Source organism: Onychostruthus taczanowskii, unplaced genomic scaffold (assembly GCF_017590055.1).
Source record: "Onychostruthus taczanowskii isolate IOZ18803 unplaced genomic scaffold, ASM1759005v1 scaffold15, whole genome shotgun sequence".
In the NCBI taxonomy this organism is placed as follows: domain Eukaryota; kingdom Metazoa; phylum Chordata; class Aves; order Passeriformes; family Passeridae; genus Onychostruthus; species Onychostruthus taczanowskii.
Window position 1 is genome coordinate 10,880,854 of NW_024498685.1, and position 17,434 is coordinate 10,898,287.

Consider the following 17,434-nt stretch of genomic DNA (forward strand, 5'->3'; position numbering starts at 1 on the left):
GGAAAATCTCCTTTCTCAGTTACTCCTGGAGTGATTAAACTGCTGTCCTTTAGTTCACATTTCTCAGATTTTTCTCCCATAACTGCCAACTATCCTCCTCAGCCTGTTGTGTTGAAACAAGAGAAATAAAAAATGGGATTGTGTAGTTCAAAGTCTCTCCCTCGCTCAATGTGGATTACCCAATCCACATTTTGACAGAAAATTATTACAGCCATTTTATTATTTTGGAGCAACTTTACTGTTTCTTTCAGATAGAATAAACAAAAGATGATCACTGAATACATATGCTGTGATTTCACTGGCTGCAGGAGGAGAAATGCAATAAGAAAGTCAGAGAAATTGATAGGAAGGGTATCAGACCAAGCTCTGAAGGAGGGCAGGATATGAGCATCTTCAGTATTCTGCATTGAATGGGTAGTCCTTGTGAGTTTTGCCCCTGCAGGGAATAGAAGACTTCCTTTTAGTCATAATTTTCCTTTCTAGTTTCGCTTAAAGAAGCCACCAAGGTGGGATCTGGACTCTGTAATTGAAGGATGGGTTCAGTCCAGATTTGTTTTCCTCTATAGTATGTCTTTTTTGTGTACTTGCAACATCGCAATTACTTCATCATTCAGGCTCTTGGCATTCTAGGCAGTATTTAGATGTAAAACCTCTGAGTATGTAGTATTTTTAACTTATGGGTTTGGAGAAGAATACTGAATGCTACCACTTACATGCTCATTGTATAGACTCTCCAGTTTCTGTTAAAGCTGAAAATAGTTGCCATCTCCTCTTTGGTCAATTTGAAGTCAAACACCTGAAAAGAGAAACAGCTTGGAATCACTTCTTTGAATAAACCAGAGGCTGTAAGCAAAATCCACATGAATAAAGAACAAGTCTGCAAGGGAGGGTAGCTGGTTAGAAGACATGACTGCTTCATGAAAAAGGCATCTCTGTATCACCAGGAATGCACTGGCAGAGGGAATAGAAAAATTAATCCAAAGTTACAATTACACATGCCAGCTGTTGCAGGGCACTTGGCAGGGTCTTGCATCTGCCACTTGTGAGAGATGCATCTTTCTGTCCTATTCCAAAGGCACATCTACAAGATTTCCATGTGTCATTTAATCTGTCTAGGCTTTTTGAAATCCCAATGACCAGTTGCAGTCAAAGACCACTGAATTAACAATAGGCAGCATGGTTTGTTAAACAAACAACTGTTTTCTTAATGCTGCTTGCTCTACATAAGCCTTTTGTGGTGTGCTGCTGCACTCAAGTGCCAGGGAAAAAACATGTGGCAATTCATCTCCAGTCTGCAGAATACAAGACACCACAGAAAGTGGCTGCTAGAATTATCTGCATAATTAAAAAGACTTGGTTCATTCCTGCTCTCCAAGTGTACTCTTAAGTTTAGCCCTTAGCAAAGTGTGTAAACAGACTAAAAGCCTGGTGTTCTTGCCTGAGCAGGGAAGAATGATAAAGGATCTTTTCCCTTGCCAAGCCATCCCTGAGGGGCAGCCCCTGCTCACTCCTGATCCCTCACCTTGAAGTTCTCTACAATGCGCTGTGGGGTGACGGATTTGGGAATCACAGCCACATTTCTCTGGATCTGGAAGCGAAGGAGAACCTGCAAGGACAGACATCTGAATCATTCCTCTAGCTCTGGAGGAAGCAGAGCTGTTCCAACAGCTGTTATCCCTGTTTCCAATCATTCCTGTCCCTGCAGCCCTGGTTGTCTGTGCAATAATACAGAACCCAGTGCAAAACAACTAAATAACTATTTAGTGCAATACAACACTGCCTGAAGAGCAGAGAGGGAAGTGGTGGAGCCTCACAGGAAAGGTCTCCTTTCCCATCCAGGTTTGGGCTAGTCAAGCCTTCCTGCTTCCCAGACTTCTATCAATATTTCATTCTCTGCAAGAGGACTTGAGGTGAAGACTCAAACATTCCAGCACTTGAAGCCAGGACAAGAAAATGTTTCATGATGATAGTCAGAGCACACCTGAGGAGTGTGCATTGCAGACCTCACAGAAAACAGACCCTGCACTGCTGACAAAGAGCCAGCCTGTCCTCTCCATTGTCAATAGCTCTCCTGTGTTACAGGAAGAGGTACCCACAGTCTGGCATCCACGTACCTGGGCTGTGGATTTGTTGTGTTTGGCTGCAATTTCCTTGATCTTGGGGTCATCCAGAAGGGAAGGATCCTCTGGCTTAGCCCTACACAGTGGAGAGATAAGAGCAGAAGTCTGTTTTGAGATCAATGGCTAATAGTACAGTCAGTGTCTCAGTGCTCCAAGCGTTATCCATGCCAGCTCCCTCACAAATTGCAAAGCAGCCTTACCACGGTCTGTCAGGAGAGCCAAGGGGGCTGTATGCTGTCACAGCAATCCCTTTGGATTGGCAGTAGTTCACCAGCTTCTCCTGGGTGAGGTATGGATTGCATTCAATCTGCCAGCAGAAGAGTACAGAGACTGATAGAATCCAGCTGTAACTCACTGCAGGGATTAGCTCCTAATGCTCTTAAAGGCTGCTCTTTGTCCTCATGGGCCTCTCTTTGCAAAGTATTATTCACCTGCTTCTACAGTGACATTTCTTGTACCTCTAGGTCTTTGCTCTGGGGAAGGAGCATTTCATAAGGCTCACCTCTGGGTTCTTTGGCATGTTCTGAGGGCCTCCTCAGATTTCTAAGCAGTTGCTTAGCAAATATTGAAAACCCCAATGCCTTGTATACTCAGCAATAATGTGGAGTAGGATGAGAAGGACATGCTGCATCTGCTCTGTTCTGCCCCCCTGTCAGTTCTAGACATAAAAGCTCCCTTTCTCATGAATTGGTGCCCCTTTCTCATGTGCTATAGGTTAGGGAAAAGATGCTTTTTTTTCCCTTTCAGCAGGCTCTTTTTTTTTGTAACTACATGCAGAGGAAGGACTGTCAGGCTTTGGAGACTGAGGGAACTCAGTACTCTTAGTGAATATGCAAGAAGTTCTGAATTCAGAACTGTAAGAGATGTCTGAGTCTGTCCAAGACCCCTTGCTGGGATAAACTTCTGCAGCTCCTGCATACAAAGGGACAGTGGCTGCTCTATGCAGCCAAAAACTGATTTTTTAATATATATATGTGTATAAAACCCCTTTATTTTTATTTTACATAAATCAGGGTAGATGCCAGGAAGCCACTAGTGTGTCAGTAAATGCTGCTTCTGTACAGAAGTTAAAATTGACCTCCCTTTCCATCTGGGTGACTGGATTGTGGATTCCTGCATGACAAAAAACACATGTTGTGTGAACAATTATCTGCTGTTAATAACAGATTGATGCCATTACTAATAACAGAACAAGTATTTTAAGAAATTCTTGTTGTAATTTGTGTACCACAACTACATTCCCTATCAGAACACAGATCTACAGCATCTTTATGTGTACTCAGAGATAATCACAGACCGTAATTGTGCTGTGTGTGCTTTGTTCTTCCTGTTTGCATCTCCTCATGCAACTCTAATTGGATCTTTATAATCCCACACAACCTGCAGTCACTTGGCAGCTCACCTGGACATTTGCAGGCTTGTGCTTCAGTCCTGGCTTGTTCAAGATCCTTTCAATCTGCTCATGGTTGAAGTTGGAGATTCCAATGGCTTTTACCAGGCCAGCATCCACCAGCTCCTCCATGGCCTGGCAGAAAGGGGAGCACAGTCAGCACCAGTGTACAAGACAGGCCCTGAAGGAATTATTCCTTGTGTGGCTTCATTTCCCTTCATGGGCAAGGAAAGACAACTGTTTGGAGCTGCAAAGATTGTCTCTTGGGGGAGAGTGACCTCTGGTGTGTTTGTGTCTTCCATCTCACCAAGGGCTCCTTTCTTGAGATGGCAGAAATTCATTCTCAGTTATTTTCACGTGGGAAATAAGGATAATTAATGATGTGTTCTTGAGCCAGTACCAGAGGGCTGTAGTGCAGGTTGTGGGTATGATCCCAACCTAATTTACTGAAAAGCTACATTGCATATGGGGCAATAAATACATAAGAACTTTGTGGCTGCTGAAGGCAATGAAAGCATGGAAAAGGCTGCCAGCAATACAAAACATGATTTCCCACCATGGCTGAACTTACCTCCCATGTATCTAGAAAATCTGTGTTGCTGGGTATAGCCATGCCTTTGTCATCTGCAGGAAACAGCTCCTCTCCTGCCTGTCAGTGAAAAAAAGTTAAATATTTAAACCATTCTTTTTATTGGTGAGTTAATACCAAGACAACTGAAGACCATGATGGCCTTAGCTACTAGTACAGAAAATATTAATATTTGTCTACATTGTTCCTGGCAATTTTGCCAGCAGTTATTCCTAGTAATAATGATGCAGAATCATTCCTACTAGGAATGTCAAATGTATCTCCCAGACCAAGCAAATGGTGACTCACTAAAACACATACAGATAAACACTTGACTTGTTTATTGTGGAATAAACAAGCTTCCTGTAGTCCTCTACTATTCCTTTAAGGGAGAACTGGAGTAGTTTTTTTTGAAGCATCTGTTAAGGTCCCAGGAACATTTAAGTCAGGTTTAAGCCAAGCCACATCTACTGAAGAAGGTTTTATGTAAACACATGGGTGTCCTGTGAGGGGAGCCTCAGCTTAAGTTGGTGGCAAATCAGAACACCCCAGATGTACAAACTCAGCAATAGAACCCCACATCTCCACATCCAGCGTGCAGCTGTCAGAGTATTATGCCGTGACACTTTTACTCAAGCTCTTTGTTCACATAAAACTAACCATGACAGCTTTGCAAGTGTGACAAACAGTTGACAAGCTCAAGAGCAACAGATAGGATGGAAGCCTTAACCTGTCTGCAGCAGAAAGAAAAAACCAAGACTAGACACAGACTGAGACATCAGATCCTTTGAAGTACATGAAGGATGAGATGTATTTCATGTACTTCTGACATGGATGTCAGAAACTCTCACCTTTTGAAATCCAAGGTCTGTGGAACAACTTTAAGGCTCCTAGAGCAAAATGTCAGCTCAATCTGTACTGTATTATGGACTCAGTGATTAAAGAAAGAAATGGAAGACAGAAACATTCTCTTGTTCTGTGATTCTGGAACATGCAGAGGGAAGAATTTCTGTCAGGCAGCGAAGTACATCCTTCCTTCCCTCAAAGCAGGAAAGCATGATTTAGCCCAAAGTAAAGCAGCATGAGTCAGTCTTGCAGCCAGGGGCCTGACCTTGTTGCTGCCTCTCCGTTATCAGGAGGGCAGAGGACGCTGTGCAGGCAGCGCTCTGGGCACAGATCAGGGCACAGCAGAGCAGGGTGGGCAGCACTGGGGCAGTGCTGGCACAGCAGGCACGGGCTCTTTCTGCAGCAGCAGAGGTGCTGCAAGTGCTCCTGGCACTGCTGAGGAGCTCTCCCAGGAGAGAAAACCAAGGGCCCTGCTGCTACTGTACCTTGAACCCCAGGGGCCAGTGCATGAGGTACAGGTCCAGGTAATCCAGTTTCAGGTCAGCAAGAGTCTTCTGGCAGGCTCCCTTCACCAGAGGCTTCTCATGAAAAGTGGACCACAGCTAGAAAAAAACCAAGGTAGATTGTGACCTCCTGGGTGAAAGCTCTTTCCTGAAGAAGGAAAAAAACCTAGCACACTTTCTGGGACCATTTCTGCCTAACATGTATTTTGAACAGTCCCATGCAAACGGAGAATGTGGAACACGTCTTAAATACAGTGACAAAAAAGAAGATTCTACCAAGTATGGGCCTGAACTATTCTCCTAATTACTCCACATTATAGCACACAGCCTTTCCCCACTACACTGCATTTCCCTTCATGCATATGCAGAGCTTTCCCCTGGGTCCTAGGTCACCTTACCTTGCTGACAACAAAGAGGTCTTCTCTTTTCACAACACCTTCCTTGATTTTCTGCTGGATCCCTTCCCCAATCTCATTCTCATTCTGGTACACATAGGCACAGTCGAAGTGGCGGTACCCGGCATCAATGGCAGCCATCACTGCAGCTTTCACCTGCCCAGCTCCAGACTGGAAAAAGCAGGTTAAGAAGATCCCAAATCAAAGCATACAGGTCATTTCTTAGTTATCTAGCAACTAAAGAAACACATACAATGGAGGTTTAAGTAGAGTTTTTCCATGCCGTGTTCTTAAAGCACTCATCATCTCACAAATGCAGGCTGCTGGGTTTGAAGCCAGCCTCTAGCCATTTATTCTAAGTCCAATCCCAAGCAGGCTCAGCCAACAGCCAGGTAGAGGAGAGCACCCAGCACTGCCAGAGATGGACCTGGGGAAACCAAGTTTTGTGCCAGGGAGCTCTGCAGTGCTTCTTGCTCAATGCTCCTCGCTTCCCAGTGCTGTGTCTAAGAAGAGAAACAGTCAAATGGCCCAGCTGGGAGAATTTTAGTTCTATGGGGAGGGCAGTGGTCTACACCTTAGTCATCCACATCACTTTGGAGTGTTGCACTGTGCTCTAGCCCAGCTTGTCCTGGGGCACATCCACCTGTAATTGGAACTTTTATGTCAGCTGCTTCCTTCAGAGACAGAGGAGGTGTGCAATTCTATGTGTTCTGTACCCTGCAAGGGCGTGTAAGAGCCGTGCACAAGGAAATGTTGGCATATCTTGTTCACACAAATGCAGCAATGTTTGTTTCTAGGCATTGTATAGATCAGTGGTTTTGTAGTCATCGTAACAACAGTGCAAACCTCTTTGTCAGAACTTGCTCAAAACGCATGAATGCTCTTCTAAAGCCATACCTTGTTATCGGATGATTCCCGGGGACCTCGCCCAGATTACACAGCAAGGAAGCAGCAGGGAAGTGCTCCAGTGCAGTGGCACGGGAAGGGGCAGGGAGAGGGGCCCGGGGAGCCGCGGGAGCCTGGTCGGGATAGCAGGGGATGGACGGATGGGTGGATGAATGGATGGATGGATGGATGGATGGATGGATGGATGGATGGATGGATGGATGGTGTCCGCGCATCCCTGGCGGCTACGGGAGGGACAGAGCCGCCGCTTCTCCCAGGCTGGGGACACCCAAGGGTCACCTCTCCCCCACGGCAGGAGGGGGACGTCGGGGACTGAGGGCACGGCGGGGAACGCGGCTTCAAAAGCAGCGCCGGGGCTGTGCCTGCGGAGACCACCGGAGGCACCGGGCATCCCCAGCAGCATCCCGGGCGGGATGGAGGGGATGGCACAGGGGACGTGTCACCGAGCCGAGCTGTCCCCGCTCCCTGCCCACCCCCGAGCGCTCCGGACCCCTCCGCAGGAGGTGGCACCGGGCGCGGACCCCGCCGCTGTGAGAGCGAGCGATCGCTGTCCCCGTTACCTTCCATGTGCCCAGCCCCAGGAGCGGCATGCTGGCCCCGGTGTAGAGCTGCACGCAGGTGGCCATGGCTCCAGCCGGGAATGCTGCCCGGGAGTGCCGCCCGCCGAGCCCTTTAACGATGGCAGAGCCGTGCCCAGCCCGGCCCCGGCCCCGCCCGCCCGGGACAGCCCCGGCCCCGCAGCCCGGGGGACACCGGGCCGGGCCGGGCCGGGCCAGCGCTGCTGCTCCCGCAGTGTGGGCTCGGGGCTCCCTCCGCAGGTGGGATGGTGTTTGTGGTAACAGGAGAAGAGAAGTGGTCTCCGTTGTAGTTATTTTAAAGAAGGGTGTTATTTTTAGTGTTGGGAGAGACTTCTTTTAAAATGTTTTCTGAAAGCTGCTGAAGAATAATAGATGTTGTGTTGAAACTTTGCTGAATGCCTGTGCTTGGAGAATCATTCAGTTGGCAGTATAATAGTGCATTTTTCTCTGTGTGCCTTTCCCACTGCAGATGCCCAGCTGCCTTTGCTCTTTTTCTGCCCTGCTTACCTGAGGGCAGGCAATAGTTTGTCTCTGTAATCCTCCTGTTTTTTGTCAGCACCATCAGCCATCCTCAGCAGGATGTGATGTTTCAGTTTACATCACAAAATAGTTATGCAACACAGTGTTTGCCTTTTACTTTTTATTTCCCCTCTGGATTCCTTCTCTGTAGAGCTGCTCTGAGCACGCTCAGACTCCTGGGGTTTTGTTCGGGGGACAATGAAATCAATGGAAAGATTGTGATATTAGGAGAACAGTGTTAAAGCCAAGCTGTTTGCATGAGAGGCCTGCTGCCATCCTAGCCTGGGGGTTTTTCCCCAATGGTTTTTTAACTGAGAGGTCTCTGTCTTCCAGAAAGGATTTTGGGCAGAAGGTTTCCATTTACTGTAATGTATCCGAGGTCCATTGTCCTGTCTCCCATAACCAAAATGCTCAAGGCAAAAGCACAAGTTTTTTTCACACCTCATTTGAGAACAAAAGCTTCTTTCTTTTTAATCACACACAAAGGCCAAGTTCTTTTTGCATCTGTCATGGGGTAAGGGAACAACAGACAATGTGATAGTGCAAAACTGGATTCACCAAGTTCATCAATGAAGGAAAAGCCTGGCAGAGAGAATGTGACATATGTACTGAAGGAGTCTTGGTACATATGAGCTATGGGTGATAAAGAGACACGAGAATGATACCTGGAAATATTAATGATGTATAATAGTGCGTGCCCCTCATAAAATACTCCAGTGAGTCAGGGTGGCCTCACCTGGGGGACATTCAGCACTCAACCCTGACCTGTGTCAGACTCTGGGCAGTGGCTCAGCACCAACACATGCTCTTACACCTCGTGTCCTCATCATTTTGGATATCTGCATGGGTGTAGTCATGTTTCCCCATAGTCTGTTTTATTGAGGGCTTGTAAAGCTGGATCGATGTCAGCACAGAGCAGTGCACACTTTCACCACAGAGCTTTCCCAGAACTTCCAGTTATTGTTCTCCTGGCACTTTCACACCATATGTACCAAGACTCCTCCCACAATTCCTGTCTGCGCCAAGTGGTCAGTCATGGTTCATTATATCCAGTTGTTTTAACTCCTAATCACAGTAAGTTCTTGATGCTCCTGTGATATTCAGTGTCTCAGCCTTTCTGTCATCTGCCAAGCACCTTTCATCCATGCACTCACACCTACAACCCAGTGATGTACAGTGCAAGTAGCTCAAGCTTGTCCTGTGAATTCACCCACTGCACACTGAGTTAAACACAGTACAGCACGAGCACTAAGTCAGTCAGCATTGGGCCCTAATACTATTAACCTTCACAAAAGATATTTTTTGTTGATCAAGTGAAGTCTCTTGACCACTCAGCTCTCAAGACACAGCTGAAACTCCACATGCCTTTGTGAGAGCCCACAGCTTGTTCTGGTGTGGATGTTAGGGATCAGAACGCAGATGTCCTGCAGGTGCCCCGTGCCTGCCAGCCCAAGGCACACGCGGACACCTGAAGTGCCACACTGTCACAGCACCTCCCAGCTGTGCTAGCACTGCCCAGCCAGGCCCACCTGCACCCTCCACCAGGAGGGAGAGGCTGTGCAGGGGAATCCTTCACTCATTCACATGGTTACAGTGAGCAGAGACCTGTCCCAGTGACCCAGCACAGCCTGAAGGGAGCACGACACTGCTCCAGAGGCAGGCTCTGGGCAGCAGCTCAGCACTAACATCTCCCACTTCCACCAGGCACCCTCTGCTTCTGTGCTGTGCCAGACACCTGCCTAACACTGCTGATCTCCCCTCTCCCCCAGTCTGTTACTCTGGGCTTTTAACAGCCAGATACCAGCACTGGCTACCAACCAAATCAGCCCACAGTGATAGCAATGCAGTTTTCCAGCAGTTTCAGGTGTTGGTCTCCTGTGCTTGTTGACCCACAGTCCATACTAAGGCTCATCCTGTTCAACTGTTCTTTTCAGCATTGCTGTGACAATGCTTGTTATACCAAATTATTCAGCTTTTGATCAAGACAAGATCTCAATGCTCTTGTGACATAATTGAAAATTGAAAAGGGATGATTATTTACAATTACATTGTTAATGCAAGCTTCTTGGTTTGTTATTTTTAACATTAGAATAAAACTTCCAAACCAGCAGTAATTCAAATATTTTTATTTTAGTCAAGAATGAAATTGAACACCAATCTCTGTACAGTTTCAGCCTGTAAAAAAGGAACTGAAATAAGGCCCAGTATGAGTGGCTATTCATCTCTAGGTCTGGACACTTCTCTCATTTATTCTTATTTCCCAGAAAGCTTTGGGCTGTACTCTAGAAGTTAATTTTGTCTTTTACCTTCAGGCAGTGATCATGTGATGATTCAGGATGGATTTTTCTCCTGCACTTACATATCCTTAACCCTGCAGCCTTAAGTGGTGCTGATGCAAGACAGCAGATAAAAATCAATTGCTAGTTCCCTTTCTGTTTTCTCCTTTGCTATTTCAGCCATGCAGAGACACTCATGTAATGAGAATTATCATAGCCCACATTTTGTTCTTCAGAACAACTGTACAATTTCCTTCCACCAAAGAAGAAAGCCCAAAGTCAGTAACACATATCCTGTGCCTTTGCTGGGAAGAGGGATACAGTGTGTCAGCTACATAGTGCACAATTTGAGGCAATGGTAGAAGCTCATTAGACCCTGGGGGCCTGAGAGAGGGCAGGGAAAAAAACATCTTCAGTATTCTGCATTGAAAGGGTACTCCTTGTGATTTTTGCACCTGGAGGAAATCAAAGAGGAAAGATTACTCAAGGCTAAAATAATTGCTATATAGAACAACAGTGGGTGTACAGAGGAGCCTTCAAAAGAGGCTCTGAACTGAGTAACTGCAGAGTGAACTTAAGAGACTTGATAGTATAGAAACAGCCTACAGGACCAACAAGTTCCAGCCTTTTTCTGTAATTCAGGCACTGAACAGTGGTGGGACCATGTTATTTTCTAGATACAGAGTTAAAATTCACACTGCTTACAGAGACAGCAGCAGTTTCTGTGGCCTTGCAGCCAAGAGTTCCTGTCTTGGTGCATACCTGCAAGCAGCTGTGCTTTGTGCTGCACAAGAGATGGTCATTCCCCACCACAACCACCTGTGTAAGAGCTGACATCAATTTATAATACCCCACAGAAAAAAATTATGAAATTAGTTTAAAACTGCCTAGTGCTCGTTTCTCCCATATGGACACAGCCAAAATTATCAACTAGAACTCTCATTTTGGAATTCCAGACATACAAAGTTTCCTGGAGAATGGATTCACAACGAATACACAGCATGACTTATCCTTGCCTTTCAGTCAATAAAGTGGAAGTAGAACAACAGATGCTTCATCCCCAAAATTATTTCAATTTCAAAATATACCCAGTTTGAACAGCTATACCAGTTCCCGTGAGATCAGGATAAAGGTCATTGAAAATGTAAGAGTTTGAAGGACACAAACTGTCACTTACGTGACCATTGGACAGATCCTCCAGTTTCTGTTCAAGCTAAGAAGGGTGGCCATCTCCTCTTTAGTCAGTTCAAAGTCAAACACCTAAAAAGAGAAAACCAGCTGGATTTAACTTCTTTGAACAAATCAAATCAAAACGAAGCAAGATTCACGAGATTAAAGAACAAGTTCATATCAGAAAGGATGCTGGGTACAAGTGATGGATTCATGAAACACAGAAAGGAAAAGAAGTATCTTTGGATTTTCCAGACTCTACTTCCCAGGCAGAGGGAAGAAACAGAAGAACAGGATGTAAAGTGCCTGATAGTTTTATCAGCACACTGTTTCCAACAGCTCTGTCTGTTCTTCACTGTAGTTTTCTCTGTAGCCCTGACTTCCAGGCAGACAAAAAGAGCCCAGCCCTCCTGCTGCAGGAGGCCATGGCAAGGGTGATAAAGGATCACTGCCCAGCCATCCCTGAGGGGCAGCCCCTGCTCACTCCTGATCCCTCACCTGGAAGTTCTCCACAATGCGCTCTGGGGTGACGGATTTGGGAATCGCAATCACATTTCTCTGGATCTGGAAGCGAAGGAGAACCTGCAAAAAGAGACAACTCAATCCCTCCTCCTTTTCCAACAGCTTTTTCCCTGAGCTGTACCCATTTCTGCAGAGCTGCATTTCAAACCATCCCTGGCCCTGCAGTCCAGGCTGCACTGCCTGGAGAGCAGAGAGGGAAGTGCTGGAAGCCCCCATGGAAGGTCTTCTTTCCATTCTGGCTTTGTCAATTCCTTTTCTTAGCATCCAGAGGTTTTGCACTATATACAAGGCTTTCATTTCTTCAAAAGGACTTGAGATGTGACAACTGAAGATGAGTCAAGAAAATGTTCTTGACTGCTGGCCAGAGTTAGTAGCAGGCCACAGAACGGACAGCCTGCACTGCTTTTTAACAAGACAAAAAGGCAGCACTGTTCACAGGTAACACCACAGAGGCTGTTCCCTCTCTTCAGACATAGTTTCCTAAATTGCTGTGTTACAGGAAGGGGTATCCACTGTCTGGCACCTACCCACCTGTGCTGGGGTTTTGTTGTGTTTGGCTGCAATCTCCTTGATCTTGGGGTCATCCAGAAGGGAAGGTGCCTCTGGCTTAGAACTAGACAAAGTGGGGGAGAAAAGGATGAAACAACACAGAATCACTTAAGAAAGATTCTATCTAGCCCCATTAATTAAATAAAATAAAAAAATATATATATACACCTGCCCCATTACTCAGTTAGCCATAAATCACATGAACCCCCTTGGAAATTACCCGTCAGGACGTCCAAGGGGACAGTATGCTGTCACAGTGATCCCTTTGGAGTGGCAGTAGTCAATCAGCTTCTCCTGGGAAAGGTATGGGTGACACTCAATCTGCCAACACAGAAGCACAGACTGAGAGCTGTGAAACTACTGTAGTCTTCCCTTGCTCCAGAGGTTTTTCTGAATCCTAATATCCTAATTATAGGTTGCCTTCACCCCACCCTGCAGGTGGCCTGTGTGACAATACAAGACTATAATTCTATAGTCAGGGCACCAACTTTTAGACTGACTTTTTACGTGCTTTTTGGATTTTTTTCTGAGAGGCTTTATAAAAGTCAATCATTATGTCAGAATGATCCCTCATATGTGGATTCTTCATGCCTCGAGAGAGAATGGTTCCTAGGAAAACACTCCAAAGTTTCAACAAGATGAGACAAAAAGGAAATATTCTGGTTCTGTTTGTATGAAGAAATGTCCAGAGAGAGGGATTTAAAGTACATGTTTTGTCTACTTTGTTCTCCCTTTTTCCACTTCCTCATTTAACTGTAATCATAACTTTATAATCCTTGAGAAGTATTCCCCTGCAGTCACTTTGCAGCTCACCTGATTATTTGCAGGCTTGTGCTTCAGTCCTGGCTTGTTCAAGATTCTTTCAATCTGCTCACGGTTGAAGTTGGAGATTCCAATGGCTTTTACCAAGCCAGCATCCACCAGCTCCTCCATGGCCTGGCAGAAAGGGGAGCACACTCAGCAGGCAGTGGGTAAGACATGACTGAACACATTTTTTCCTGACATGCTTTGTCTTCATGGGAATCACATCTTTAAAAGCACATTTTTAAAACCGTGTGCTTCCGTGAGATCTTTCCAACTAATTCTGCATCCATGGCTGCACATCCTGCAGCTGCTGAAGCCAACACCACTGCTGAGGAAGATGATGTGACTCTTCCACTCGGGATGAACTCACCTCCCATGTCTGCAGGATATCTGTGTTGCTGGGGATAGCCATGCCTTTGTCATCTACAGGGAACAGCTCCTCTCCTGCCTGTCAGTGAGAGAGAAAGTGATTGAAAATCTCTTGACAAGTCCACTTGAATGCTCTCAACTACAGTATCTTAAACTTCTAGAGCAAGAATGCTGATTCTTGTCTACACTCAGTCATTCCTTCCTGAGAAGTGGAAGGAATTTAAGGCATTTTTGCCAGTGACCATTCCCCGTAGAACAGGTTTTTCTGCTGGACCCTGGAAGTGATGGCTCACCCAAACACCCACAGGGAAGCAAACCAGTCCAAGCTGCAGCCTCCAGTCTCACAGGTGCTCCCTTCAGGGGCTGTTCTTTAGTTCCCACTTAGCAAGAACTGTTTTGTTCTTTCTCCAGGGGGGCATCAACACTTTGGTCTACACAACACCAGATCTACCTTTTGAAAAGAGCTCTGGTGTGCACTGACAGTTCTTCCATGACAAAGCTCAGTGCAAAGACACCAACACTGGGAAAGTTGGAAGAGCCTCTGTGTACAAGTTATGAAAAGATGCCAGGACTGAACTGTGTTTAGCAGCTGTTTGCTGCTGTCACCATGAGACAGCTTCATTTTCATGGCCCTGTTCATATAAAGTTAAAATAAAGCATGCAAAAAAGATGAGCATCTCAAAGGCAACAGGTAGAATGGGGAGGGAACAGACTGAGAGAGGATAGAAAGGCTGTGACTAGAAATATTCAAACTCAGACATCAACTCCTTCTCTGATCTTGGGGGGGCCTAAACACTCTCACAGAAGTTTCAACTTTTAAATTCCTGTCTCAGTGGAACAACACTAAGGCTTCCACAAGCAAGGCCAGCTCAGTCTGTACTGCATTAAGGACTTGGTGATTAAAGAGAGAAATGGAAAACAGAAATGCTTTCTTTTGCTCTCTGATTCTGTAGCACACAAAGGAAAACTGCAGAGAAGCAGCAAAAAGCAACCCTCCTTCCCACAAGGGGTGATTTTGAGATTAACACACACTGGATTCACGAGAGAAAAGGAAAGAGAAATGTTTTATGCTTGGAGCTGGGAGAGCTGCCTCTAGTTTCTCTATATTTGAGTCAGATTGCCATCATTCCCAGGATCAAAGGGGTATGAAAACAACTGCCTCTGGAGCAGAGACCAAGAGCCTGAGTCACACAGAATCAAGCTGAGCACCAGAGCAGTGCTGGCACAGATAACAGGCATGTCATTGTCTTTGTCAGCCAGAACAATTGTTGGGCTGTTAAGCCAACCACAAGAAACAAAGTTAAGGGCGTTGCTGCTCCTGTACCTTGAAGCCAAAAGGCCAGTGGACAAGGTAGAGATCCAGGTAACCCAGCTTCAGGTCCGCAAGAGTCTTCTGGCAGGCTCCCTTCACCAGAGGCTTCTCGTGGAAGGTGCACCACAGCTGGAGACAAAAACAGACTGTGACCTCCTGGTTAATGCTCTCCTGCACAGCCCAGGAATGCTCCCTGTTCTTTGGAATGGGGTGTGGAATGAGGCCTGCTCTGTGCTCTTCACCTGCAGCGAGGTCTGGGCTGTGTGGCAGCGCAGGAAACAAGAGAACGGCATGAGGAATTAACTCACTGACATTACAAACTTCTCCAGTGCTACGGCGTTTAACCACGTTAAATGTTACATGTTCCTCGCACAGGTAAAACCAGCGCGTCCATAATCCATGACCATCTGAGCCATACCTTACTGACCACGAAGAGATCCTCTCGTTTCACAACGCCTTCCTTGATTTTCTGCTGGATCCCTTCCCCAATCTCATTCTCATTCTGGTACACATAGGCACAGTCGAAGTGGCGGTACCCGGCATCGATGGCAGCCGTCACCGCAGCTGTCACCTTCCCTGGGGGGGACTAAAGGGAAAAAGGGCAGCAGAGGTCTCGGTGAAGGATTCTCAGCTGCTTCCCCGTCCCGCAGCGCGGTGCCCGCCTCACCTTCCATGTGCCCAGCCCCATGAGGGGAGCGCTGGCGGCCCCGAGCCGCACGTACCCCGCCATGCCCGCCATGCTTCCCTCCGCGCCCGCGGCCAATCAGCGCCGCCGCCCCGCGCGAGCCCGCCGCGCCAACCAATCAGCGCCCCCGGCTCCGCGCGAGCCCGCCGCGATAGCCAATCAGCAGCGGAGCCGGCAGCCAATGGGGCCCGCCGGGCGACCATGGGAGATGCAGCGGCGGGGAGCCCGTGTGGAAGGGAGCCCGGGCGCGCTCCGGGCGTTCCCCCGGGAGAAGGGCGAAATTCCTTACGGAAAGATAAAGGCTCAGTGCAGAGGGGTGTGCCGGCCCGGATCCTGCGGGGATCAGCGTCCCTGTGCCACGGGGTGTCCGTCCTCCTTGTGCCATGTCCCGGGTGTTGTGGCGCCCGCTCGGTTCCTTCAGAGTGACACCACCATGGGACAAACAGTTTCACTTTGGGGTGAGTTTGCGAGTGATTTCGGAAATGATCAGTACAAATCGCTTCCTTTTAAAGGCTGAGGGAAAGCGTCTTTTAGTGTGTTTTCCAAGCTACTGAAGGACGCTGAGTTTACAGCGAATGTCACAATGATCGCCTCGTCCCTCTGCCCTCAGGGAGGCGCAGAGCGTACTTCAGAAGGAAACACAAAAGTGTACAAACAAACAGCAGGCGGCCTTTTAATTTCACTTTAGAAACTGACTTTGCAATTTCGGAGAGGCAAAATAACGCTGTGTGGATGGCGTGTTGAAAGCGCAGTGAAAAAGAAATTAATTTATCAACAGGATCCTCCAAGTGCTCCATAACAGCCTGTCAGGGCTGCTTGGGAGGCTTCGCTGTTTGCTTGTGCTCGGAGAATTCCTTCAGGTACAAACATAAATCTGAAATATATACAGTGGTGTGATTTCCCTGCTTGATTTAACTGAAGGCAGACAAAATAATAATTTTTCCCTTTAATCTTGCCCCAGGTTTCTGGCAGTGCTGTCAGCTGTCCTCTGCAGGATGTGGTGTTGCAGTTTCACCACACAGGAGAGCAGGGCTGAGAAATGCAATTTGTTCTTTCTCTACTTTCTTCTGTGAGCTGATGTTCTCCTGTGAAGGCTGGTGCTTGTTTTTCCCAAGGCATGCTCTGAGAGACACCTTGGTGTTTTAGGAGAGGATTTTGGGCAGAAGGTTTTGTGTTTTGCTTTGTCTGCCTTGCCCAGACCGTGCCAGTCCCCGTGAGGTGACAATTTCTGTCCTGAAGGTGTGGCTGGGCTTGTCAGATGATGGCAGGGCCTTCGAGAAAAGAGTGTATGTTGGAACAGAAAGTTTACATTGCTGAATGGTGTGCATTGGTTCAGCTTTCAGATGCTTGTTAAGGCAGGAATAAAACGGGGGTAGAGATTTAATCTGATTTTAAGACATTGGCCTCTTTCTTGCAGTGAGTTCAGATCAAGCCAGGAGCATCCTCTGAGCTCCCACCAATCTCTTTGTGTCTTCTCATTTTTTTTTTTTCTGAAGATCTGTGATAATTCATGTATTTGTCTGTGAAAAACAGGGCTGTGGCTGGTGAGGGGGGCACAAGGGGGGTGCTGAGGGATGGCAGGGGAAAATGCTGAATGTCCCAGGCAGGATCTGTGTCCCCACAGTGCAGGTGACTGCAACCCACCCCTCTCTGCACCTCTGGGTGGGAGAGTTTTGTGTTTTTCCTACAGTAGACAGAAAACTTTCCACCAATTAAGTTTTTTACATTTTAAAGTTCATTTTATTTAAAATGCATGACACCTCTGATGAAATTGTGGATCTGGGGGGTGTGTTTGTCAACATCTGGTTTCTGCTGATGCAAGACTGAAGGCAACCAGCACCAGTGGTGCTGTAGAAAACATTATTTTTTTCTTCCAAAAACCCCAAATGTTGTGGGATAAACATGCCATGTCTTCACTGGCA

At 46.9% G+C, this 17,434-nt stretch overlaps 3 protein-coding genes across 6 annotated transcripts in view; 1 reads left to right on the top strand and 2 right to left on the bottom strand.

The window, feature by feature from the left end:
* Positions 1 to 255: 255 nt before the first annotated feature.
* LOC121332758 (aldo-keto reductase family 1 member B1-like) lies at positions 256 to 7,414 on the bottom strand. Its single transcript, XM_041398506.1, has 10 exons — positions 7,289 to 7,414; positions 5,826 to 5,993; positions 5,410 to 5,526; positions 4,082 to 4,159; positions 3,523 to 3,645; positions 2,321 to 2,427; positions 2,115 to 2,196; positions 1,523 to 1,606; positions 714 to 796; positions 256 to 436 (listed from the first exon to the last, which is right to left on the bottom strand). The coding sequence occupies exons 1-10, from the start codon at positions 7,352 to 7,354 to the stop codon at positions 394 to 396; spliced, it is 951 nt and encodes a 316-aa protein (XP_041254440.1). The 5' UTR covers positions 7,355 to 7,414; the 3' UTR covers positions 256 to 393.
* Positions 7,415 to 9,935: 2,521 nt separating this feature from the next.
* Positions 9,936 to 15,606, bottom strand: LOC121332757 (aldo-keto reductase family 1 member B1-like). The gene is made up of 10 exons (XM_041398505.1): positions 15,495 to 15,606; positions 15,246 to 15,413; positions 14,840 to 14,956; positions 13,517 to 13,594; positions 13,156 to 13,278; positions 12,563 to 12,663; positions 12,325 to 12,406; positions 11,770 to 11,853; positions 11,279 to 11,361; positions 9,936 to 10,556 (listed from the first exon to the last, which is right to left on the bottom strand). Exons 1-10 carry the CDS (start codon positions 15,564 to 15,566, stop codon positions 10,514 to 10,516), a joined length of 951 nt encoding a protein of 316 aa, XP_041254439.1. The 5' UTR covers positions 15,567 to 15,606; the 3' UTR covers positions 9,936 to 10,513.
* A 107-nt stretch (positions 15,607 to 15,713) lies between these two features.
* The window catches only part of BPGM (bisphosphoglycerate mutase), a 28,492-nt gene continuing 26,771 nt past the window's right edge, over positions 15,714 to 17,434 (top strand). For all 4 annotated transcript variants that reach the window (XM_041398510.1, XM_041398512.1, XM_041398509.1 and 1 more), the window contains exon 1: positions 15,714 to 15,970. The gene's annotated coding sequence lies outside the window, so the exon portion shown is untranslated. The remainder of the gene's footprint in view (positions 15,971 to 17,434) is intronic.

Coding starts and splice junctions, on each gene's coding strand:
- LOC121332757 (XM_041398505.1), bottom strand. CDS start 15,566: ATGGCGGGCATGGCGGGGTACGTGCGGCTCGGGGCCGCCAGCGCTCCC. Junction 12,407..12,562: donor CCCCTTGGACGTCCTGACGG/GTAATTTCCAAG, acceptor CACTTTGTCTAG/TTCTAAGCCAGAGGCACCTT. Junction 11,362..11,769: donor GCATTGTGGAGAACTTCCAG/GTGAGGGATCAG, acceptor TTCTCTTTTTAG/GTGTTTGACTTTGAACTGAC.
- LOC121332758 (XM_041398506.1), bottom strand. CDS start 7,354: ATGGCCACCTGCGTGCAGCTCTACACCGGGGCCAGCATGCCGCTCCTG. Junction 5,994..7,288: donor TGGGGCTGGGCACATGGAAG/GTAACGGGGACA, acceptor TGCTTTTTCCAG/TCTGGAGCTGGGCAGGTGAA. Junction 1,607..2,114: donor ACAACAAATCCACAGCCCAG/GTACGTGGATGC, acceptor CTGTCCTTGCAG/GTTCTCCTTCGCTTCCAGAT.